General features: G+C 38.5%; 1 protein-coding gene across 1 annotated transcript; it reads right to left on the minus strand.

Annotated features, from left to right (window-relative positions):
- Window positions 1–1,036: 1,036 nt before the first annotated feature.
- On the minus strand, window positions 1,037–9,480 carry LOC128866171 (mitogen-activated protein kinase kinase kinase 15). The gene is made up of 12 exons (XM_054106701.1): window positions 8,801–9,480; window positions 8,516–8,710; window positions 5,572–5,732; window positions 4,620–5,514; window positions 4,220–4,561; window positions 3,895–4,095; window positions 3,222–3,823; window positions 2,980–3,138; window positions 2,364–2,917; window positions 1,992–2,298; window positions 1,607–1,849; window positions 1,037–1,543 (listed from the first exon to the last, which is right to left on the minus strand). The coding sequence occupies exons 1-12, from the start codon at window positions 8,918–8,920 to the stop codon at window positions 1,246–1,248; spliced, it is 4,077 nt and encodes a 1,358-aa protein (XP_053962676.1). The 5' UTR covers window positions 8,921–9,480; the 3' UTR covers window positions 1,037–1,245.
- Window positions 9,481–9,931: the final 451 nt, after the last annotated feature.

Here is a 9,931-nt window from a genome sequence, read left to right on the forward strand (position 1 = left end):
TTTCTAGATAGAGTTTTTTTGTCGTTGGGTTGGCTACAGTAATGCCTTGAGTAGTGAAAACCGTTCATAGCAACGTCCTGTACCCTAAGTATCCTCTGTATTTTCAGTCGCAACGTGGCCTTCGTTTGGGCATCGTATTACTGTCGATGAATAGTGAAAGTTGTACACATTTGAAAGATTTTGTAATGGAGTAAATTGAACAAAACCAAATGGAATCATCTTTGGAAGGTTAGTAAAATACGAGAAATCTTTAGTACATATCAATACCTCGACACAAAATTTTTAGCTGCAGCAATACGTAGATACATTTTTTGCAATTTTTTTTATAAAATTTGAGTTTTCAAACTGTAGAGTAATACAACTCCGTCATATGCTGCTTTGAAACCTATTAAAGGTTACTCAAAAAAGTAATGGTTACTGAATAAAACAAGATTCAGCTGCTACCACTTGCTAATCAGCGACCCCGAAAACATATAAATTTACATGCATCTTGATTATGTTCTAGAATATACGCTATTTCACGTGAGGGGGTGGCCAATAGGGGTGGAAGGGGGTGGAATTTCAAAATTTTAAGATCAAATTCGTAATCAGAGACCCCGACAATCCGCGAGTAAGAAATTTTGAATCAATTACTTAATTTTTTGAGTTTTGGCCAGCTTTTCGGGAATCGGCCGCTCTGTGCGTCGTTTACTGCGTCGAGTGGTGTGGCCACTAAAGCAATCTAGCCATTATGATGCACACATCTTGGCCCAGGAAGCCATGTTAATAGGTGAAACATTTGAAAATACTTACTCCTTTCTGCAATTAATGTTAAATAATAAAAAAATGCATATAAATATGCGCAAAAATATGTATTTCAGTTCCCGCAAATTAGTTTCATCCACTATTTTTTAAAAAGCGCTTTTTTTCAATAGTTGTTAACACAATCATGCTTGTTTTTATTATTTATAACTTTCTGCTTAATTCAAGCTTTTAACTTTATAACATTAAAAAATATTTTCTTTTTTGTAATTTTTTGTTTTTGCTTAAATGTTTTATGTGATGTACCAAAGTTTGGTAGTTTTGTTTTGTCGTGTTTTTTTTTTTTGTTTTTTTCTTTTCTATGAATGCGCGATTAATTTGTAACTGAACATACGCAAGAACGAACAACAATGGCAGAATTTATGCCGCTTAAGGCCAACAACTGTGTACCCATTTTTATATGCATTCCCACATCGCATCTTTCCTGGGCCTTTGATTCTCATTTTATTCACTGCAAGAGTCGTATTCGCTTTCAGTTTGCCTCGTATTAGCATTGGCATCGTCATTGTCGCTGGTATTGTTGTTAATCCTATTTACATTTGAAATTCTTTTACTACTATTTTCGCTGCTGCCCAGGCTACTTCTATAATTATGATCAGTAGTTTTAGTACGTTTTAAGGCACTTGAATTATCAGTACTCTGCGTATTTACTTGCTGACTAAACGAACTCTCAGCATCCACCACATCCATACTGGCGCGAGTTTGCGTGATCAATTTCCATAGACGCACTTCCACGCCCAATCTGAAAGTAGTTAGAATTTAGTGATATTGGCGCACAACTTTTAAATGAATACATCTTAAGCACCTCAACTCTAAACGCATTAGATCTAGTTTCTCCATATTGAACACAAAATCTTCATAAGTAAAACCTTCATTAAGGATTATAGTCTGTGAAAACTCGTCAATGTCATGGTTGGTGAGCCATTGCGCCAACTGCTCATCGATCTCGCTGATGCCATAAGTACGTTTATTTAATGAGCGATTGAAATTGTGATGTTTGTGTGTAGCAAAGCGGTTGGGACGCCGATGGAGGGCAACAAATGGACGTCTATAAGAATTTAACATTTAACATTTGATATACCTTTTGATACCAACAAAAGTATAAAATATACGAATTAGTTTCAAAGCCTACTAAATCAATTAAATTACCTCCTTTGTGCCTTAAGCAGACAACTTTATTACAAACCCACCTCGCTCTTCGCCGTCCCGAGTAGATGTGCGCCAATTCTTTGCTGATGTTCTGCAAGGCCTTTAGCTGTTGCTTTTGTTGCTCCAAATGCTGGCGCTGAAATTGTTTGTCATTATCCTTCATGTCGCGCAATATGCGCACACATTCACTAGGTGAAAAGCTGCCGTCATCCTCTTCCACTAATGCGGGCACTACAGTCTGCTCGACGATTATCTTTTCCTGACTGTCGGTTGAGGTGTGTTGCGGATTGTGGACGCTCTCGTCGTCATTGCATGATAATTCCTTTCCAGCTAAGTTGGCGCCAAGCTCTGAAATGCGCAGTCAAATGTGTGTATAGATCATCAATTAACTCAAAGCATCGTTCAAAACATACCTGGTGACAAAATGGTCACCGCTGCCTGTACAGCGCTTTTTACTAAATTATCCAACGCAAACATCCAATGTGGTTTGATGAAATGTGAACGCAATACTGTAACCACTGCATCCTGAAAGGCGTACAATGCCAAGTGCAGATGATCGACGGCAACATCGTCGTTCAAAGTTTGCTTCAGTCCCATTATAGTAGCCTCTAAATTCTTCTCCTTCTCGTTAACAATGTACTCGCGCAGTCCACGTATTAGAGTTTGCAGCTCTGCCTTCGTTATGAGCACACTTATTTTGTGGTCCGTTTGTATGCGATCCATCCACAAATTGCATATCTTGTCCTCGTCCATTTTCAACACCTTCGACAAGGTAGTGCGACGTTGTGAGTCCTTTTTCAAACGATAGAAACCATCAGTTTCACTGGTTTCACTTGCGTTGGTGCGTAATGACGGTGTGGAAGCCTCAATTTCGGGAGACAGCAAAAAGCCGGATGAGTTGCGACGTTCCAGCGCGAACTGTGTGCTATGCAGCTCATCGATATCGACGGAAGACGAGTGTGTGATTCTGCATTAGAAAATAAAACTTGCATTTATGTTGCCAAAAAAAATAGAAATAAGTAATCTTACTCCAGCTCAGGCGTTGTAGGAGTATTGCAAGTGCCAGCACTGATTGAACTTATAAGGGCAGGTAAGGTAGACTTATTGACTAAACGATCGGCAGGCACAGATATGCTGCGCCCAAACTCCGAGGTAGATGGCGGATTCAAACGTAACTTACGGTGTTTGCTAAATCAAGGAAAGCAATGACGTTAGTTTCACACAAAATACTGGCGAGAGCGAAGTTTCATAAATCATCACGGCCAACTCACTCATTTAAGAAGGGATCGTCCAGTAACTGCGCCGCCGTCGGTCGATCCGTGACGCTTATGGCAAAACAGCGTAATATGAAGTTTCTCGCCATAGGCGATAATTCCTCCGGTATATTTGGATGTTTTTTGTAGTAGCCCACCTTGAACATCGCTGCCTGCGCGCAACCCAATTCAATGAACGGAGGTTTGCCCGTTGCCATTTCAACATTCGTACAACCGAATGACCATATATCTGCAGCGGGCCCATAACCACGAAATCCCTGATCGATCACTTCAGGCGCCATGTATTGCAACGTGCCGGTAAATGTCTCTGTCATGGGATTAATGCCGGCTAAACGTTTTGATGTACCAAAGTCGGATATTTTCACTACGCCACTGTAGGTATTCACCAATACATTGTCACCCTTGATGTCACGATGCACAATTTTCTGCTCATGCAAATACTTGAGACCTTCGAGTATTTGTTTCGAGTAAAAAGCCATGGTGGATTCGTTGTCCTTGAGTGGGCCCCACTTCTTTTCAAGCAAATCAGAAAGTGAACCACCAGGTACTTGTTCCATGAAAATCTTGAAAAATCCATCCTCCGAAACAGAGCCCAAATACTGCAAGCATCAGTGCGCATATATTAGGTGAACATCTAACTGTATATAGTGAAAGCATAGCAATCAATTACCTGTACAATGTTACGATGGCGCAGTTGTGAGTGTAATTTGATTTCTTCGTGCAACGGCTGTACGTCCTGCGAATTCCGCTCTGGCACTTCTTTTATAGCAATACGGACTTGAGTCTGTTTGTCGCGCGCCGCAAAGACGGTACCGTAGGTGCCTTTGCCGAGTATAATTTTGCGATTTTGATCGTCATAGTCATATTCGTACTTTAGCAAAAAAATAAAAAAAAAATTAATATTAAAAATAAGTACGCAAAAAATGTTGCCAAATTATTTGCTGCGAATATTAAAAACAAATTAAAAGCTATGCAAAACAGTTCAAATGCTTCACCTCAATTTGTCGCATCTCATCAACGTCTAAATTCACAAACACATCTTGCCCCGAAGCCATTTCCAGTATCAGCTCATAGAATTTTCCCCGACATTCCGTAGAAGGAAAATAAATTTGAAAATCGTCTGAATTGTGATGCACATAAAGATAGGCGCAACGGTCATCTCGCTTGTACAAACTTACAGACTTTATTTGCGAAGCAGTGAACACAAAATCATGCACTTTCTTGCACGCATTCTTTGAATGTGCCAAACAAATGTTAATGATTTGTATAGATTTCTCATCAGCATCCATGTTAATATTAACATAGCTGGGCATGTAAATTTTTTGTGGTTCTAAAATCTAAGCAAAAACATTGTTTAAAATATTATTATCAAATCATATTCCACATCCAACTTACTAGTATCGGCATGCGTACACTGGTGATCTCCTCTGTATTAGTCGCTACCATGAAAAAGTCCATCCAGAATTGAAATATTTGCTCTTCCACAGAATAAATATGATCCTCGGGTTTTTTGCGGAATCGATGTATCAACATAATATTACCAATCGTGGATTTCAGATACCAATTTGGTGGCTTCAACTTGAACATACACTCTGCTGCTTGTATCGCCTTCGCATAATCCTCGGCAAGTACCGAAATTTCAAAGAACGTCGCCACATCCCAGTACTCAGTTAGCGACGACAAGCTGCCCTTTTTACCAATCAGATTATTCAATGTAATTCCAATATTTTGCAATTCTTCCGTATTACTAAATTCCTTGCCGTCAATTACGAGCAACGTAGCTAAATTAATACCCGCATACTCATTTGGCTGCACTTCAAAGCTTTGACGGTACCATTTTATGGCATTCTTCAAACTATCTTTGTCTTCATAATCAGATTCCACAAATATATCCTTATAAATGCGCCCGCACAGGCACAACATATCGGGAAACTCATTTTCCTTCTTCTCCAAAGCCTTCAGCGATGAAGCCAGCGCCTTTTCGCGATCCCCCTTGCGATTGCGCCGATTCAAAGCGAAGGCATACAAAAAACTCATATTGCCCGTCTCAACATATTTCCGTGTATTGGGAATATTGCGGAGATCGCTCACCAAACGCACCATGGAATCGTAATCTTGCACATCGCGCAATGAGCACATAAAACTGTGCACCACTTCTCCGGATAGTACATGGACATCGTCCAGCCGCCTTCGCATCTCATGTAGAATTTTTTGCAATTTCGATGCATTGGCCCCGTAAGTTTCACGCGCTGCACGCAGATCTGCCAGAAATTTTTCACGCATGTGCGCCCTGCAGTAAAAATTAAAAGTGAATGAAATCGGAATTAGCTGTTATTTTGGCACCTACTTGGACTGAATTTCGACATCCTGCAACAGGCGCTTTAGGCGCGACAGCAAAGTGGGCATTTTCGTATCGGCCGGCAGTTCCTTATTGAAATTGGTAAGATAGCAGATGGAAGTCTCTTCGTTGCGTTTGTAGGACAGAAATTGATAATTGGCACATGAAAGCTGCAATTTTGTGGAAAAGTGTAAGTATAAAAAAGGCAGGAATATTATATAGCAAAAAAGAGTTGTGCACACATATGCATGCGTGCGAGTAGTACAGATAAAAGTGCTGACATAATGCTTTGCAGAAATTTATTTATTCCGTATAATTTACATATAAACTGTTTTTTAGAGACCTGTTTCTATGACAGCCGATTTGTCAGCTCTCGATTGCGCTAAGAAACACCACTGCACTCATGAAAAGTCACTGTTTAGTGCGCTTTATTAGTGGGATCACCAGCACTTCGTTAGTGCGATTTAACACCTTTAGATTAACTTCCTTGGGGGAAATGTGAAGTCGCACGCCTACGCTAAGCAAAAATGAACTTTTTTTGTTATTCAGAAAAAATTCGATATGCAGGTGAAACTATGTATTTTATATATGTAATACGGCATACTACGATTTTTATTTTCGCATACATTTAATTTTTTAGGGACTGTAAAGTTTCAAAGGTCTAAACTAAATATTTTTTTAACTCACGCAAAGGTGATATATCTAGCTATTAAACAAAATTTTTGTTTAGTTTCCACCAATCGGATGTACACGGCAGTTGTAACGACCATATGTCAAATCGTATTCAAACATTAATGACAGAAAATTATCTATCAAAAAAGCCAATTGTATGAATATTACAACGCTTTGCTGTTTTCTATATCTATTTAAGCTTCTCCACCTCTAAAAAACGTATCAAAACCACTTTTAACTTTAGAAAGGGTGCTAATTTTCCACAGCTTGAAAACAGAGGCAATATTTGAGTTACTATGGCAACTTACAAATTAAGGGTAAAAAGTGATATTCTCCATGAGGTCAATAGGTAATGGAGAGAAGAAAATACTTGTGTTACAACCAACCTAATTTGGATAAAGAAAGGTCAGAGAATAGCTCAACCTTTCAAGAGAGAACATCTCGAAGATCGTGGCTTGCGTCAACGGTCATTGGCTGTTAGGTAGGCACTCTTCTAAGCTAGAAGTACTTCCTCATGAATACTGCACAAGTTGTAGAGACGAGAAAGAGCAAGAAACTGTAGAACACTTCCTCTGTAATTGTCCAGCCTTAGCTAGGAGTAGAGCAAGGTTGTTAGAAAAATACTCTTTTCACTTTCTTACGGAACTATTCGGTATTGTGATAAAACCTATCCTACGCTTCACAAGAGCGAATAAACACTGAGGTTCCCGTGTTACACAGTGGTACCACAAAGCAGAGTTGGATATTCTAAGCCGGCTGCCCCAAAAACCTAACCTAACTCTTTACAATAAATTCAATGTAATAAACAAATTGGTGAAAAATTGGCCAAAGCTGTACTCCATTGGACTACAGAAACCCGCAAATTTATCGACTATTAAACGAAATGCCCAATGGAAATCGATAACTGCAAAGCTTAGGGGACATTTTACTATGGAACGATAATTATAACGCAGGTACTTTTTTGTAATATAAATATAAATTTTAACAACTTAACAACAATATAAAACCCTCGAACAATAAAGCTGTGCAAGCAAACCAAGTAACCGGATAAAGCAATGCAGAAAAAAAATCAAAAAGCGGTAAACAAATATAAACTTGTAAGGTAAACAAACGCGGAGGAAGTAACAAAACAAAAATGCAAGCAAAACAAACACGAGTTACCTATATGAACTCACTCACACAAACATATGCGAACAACAACAACAGCACAAACCGCATTGCAATAACAAACAATCTGCGGCAGCAAAGTTGTCTGGCTCCGTTTAATGCACAATGTAGAGAATATGTTCTATCATTTTTGCGTTTAGTGCTATATGCCAACAACAAATAAGAGCGTGAGCAACAACAAACTCAGCAAAAGCAAATATAGATTGGCAAGCCGGCGAGTGTGGATCAAGCGTTTTTGCGTGGGGGGTTTTTAGGCCCAACAATAACAAATAATAAAAACAACTTTGATTAAATGCAACAATTAAAGTAACAACAATAAGATCAAGATACGATGTGCCTTCACTAAATATAATACCCGCTTCTATGTGTTTTCAATTTTTATTGCTATTGTTTATTTAACAGTCTAGTTAAGCTGAATATGTGGGTGTTGTGGTATGCTAGTGGGGAAATCAACGCATTATTATTGCATAATAATTAACAGCGAGGAATGCGCGCGCTTTTCATTACAGCGTCGTACCGGAAGTTGAATACAGTGGGAAATTTTATAAAGCAATAAATTACCATAAATAATTAATACTAGCAGAGACGTAAGTTTGGAAAAATAAATGCTAGTCTAATTTTTTACAGGCCCCCCAATGCGAACACGCACACTTGAAGAAAATCCGAAGCAATAATGCGATAGTGAGAATAATGCAGCACAAATTTTATTATATTAAATTAAATTTATTTCACTTTTTACTGCCGCTTCAATAATGAAAAATAGAGAAATAAAATTCGAATTTTGATTGATGTTGACATACACATAGAATGTGGAAAATTTTAATTGAATGCATTGATATGTGGTTCAATTAGAGAGATGCAGCAAGCTGTTAGCTGGCAATTGTGGCTGTGTCTGCAGTGGAGACGTGAAACGCCAATATGGCAAAATATTTATCTTATCACCAACTGGAAATTTCAAGCGCCACACCACTACTTATTCACTACTATTCAAAAAATTATGCATTAAATGTCTGTAAAACTGTACATTCAGGCCCACACACTTCATGCTCAAACTTATGCTAATTGAGCAAATTAAATAAATATAATCCTTCTCCTTCGATAGGCGGCTACTTACCTTGAGACACAATGTTTGCTTGGATTGCACATCATTATAGACGATGATATTCCCTTTCATACCGAAACTCTCGCGCACACCCAGATGATAGGAAAGTGAACGCTGTTGGACCAATATACTTAAATCAATGATTGCCACATCCGCATTGTAGAATGTTTCCAACATATTCGTTTCACCAAAATCAAGTTTATCAAACTAAACATGAAAAATAGATTAGAAAATAGGCATTTCGTGTGGAAGATTTCGTTCAACTGTTGGATAATCTGTTAAGGTATTTGTATTCACCTGCACGCGTTGAAAATTAGCGCCGACCGCTTGTATAGCCTGCTTCATTTCCTCCAATGCGCACTTACGATCTTCCAGATATTCAGTTATCTGAGTATCAATCACAACAGCTACATCCATCGTGATTAACTTAATATTTAATCGCTCGGTTTTTCCTTTATTTTTATTTAAATCATCACCTACGTATAACCCACAAAACGCCCACCTGAAACTACCATTTACTCAATACAACCAAGTAGTACTTTCACTGTCTCTTCACCTTGAAGGTTTGGTAAACAGGCGCCGCAGTCCCTTCGTAGTTGCCGTTACTGCTAACACAGATTGGCACGCCACACAACAAGCTAACACAGTGTGTGGCTGCCGAATGTACAGGCAGTGCACAGCAGCAACAGCCTGCTTCTCTGCCTCCTTTAGCAACAATAGTAATCACAGCGCTTTGCCATTGGAATTCGCGTGCTCTTTTAATTGGCGTTGGGGTTAAAAATAATTTGCACTTTACTTTGCTTTGCCTACACTTTTGTTGTTTGTCTCGGCTGTTAAATTTCAATTAGCCACTTCAATGATAGCTTTATTTTCCACTTTTTCACAAGTAAACGACAATTCGACAATTGGACGGACACACAATAGAAAAATAGAGCTGTTGATCGCAAATTGGAATTTTTCATGCCTCTGGCACAACTTTGAAATGTCAATTGGCTGCGTTCATAGCGCATCGATACGAAAGAATATCGATTGCCAGTTATCGATGTGCAAGTTGGAACATATTCTAATTTCGAAATGGAAAATATTGCCTGCAATCAGAAGATAGATACTTACAAAACCAATAATTGGTATTTTAAAATAATTATTTTCACATTTTTATTACGAAAAAAATATAGGAATCATGTGTTTCAAGGTTGAGTTGACATACCTAAACACATTACGTTCCACAAGAATTCATCTATTAGGTATGCAACATCAAATCTGGCAGCACGGAATTACATCCCCCTTCGATAGAGGTTCCATGTTACAATATTTCCATCTCCATTAAATTGGAAAACAAATAGTTGTTCAATCTTAAATTAAAGCAAATAATTTTATAGGCTCAGTATATTCTAACGCTCTGTGTACGCCCGCATAAGCTGAAACTGG

The sequence above is a fragment of the Anastrepha ludens genome, chromosome 2 (assembly GCF_028408465.1).
Source record: "Anastrepha ludens isolate Willacy chromosome 2, idAnaLude1.1, whole genome shotgun sequence".
NCBI classification, from domain to species: domain Eukaryota; kingdom Metazoa; phylum Arthropoda; class Insecta; order Diptera; family Tephritidae; genus Anastrepha; species Anastrepha ludens.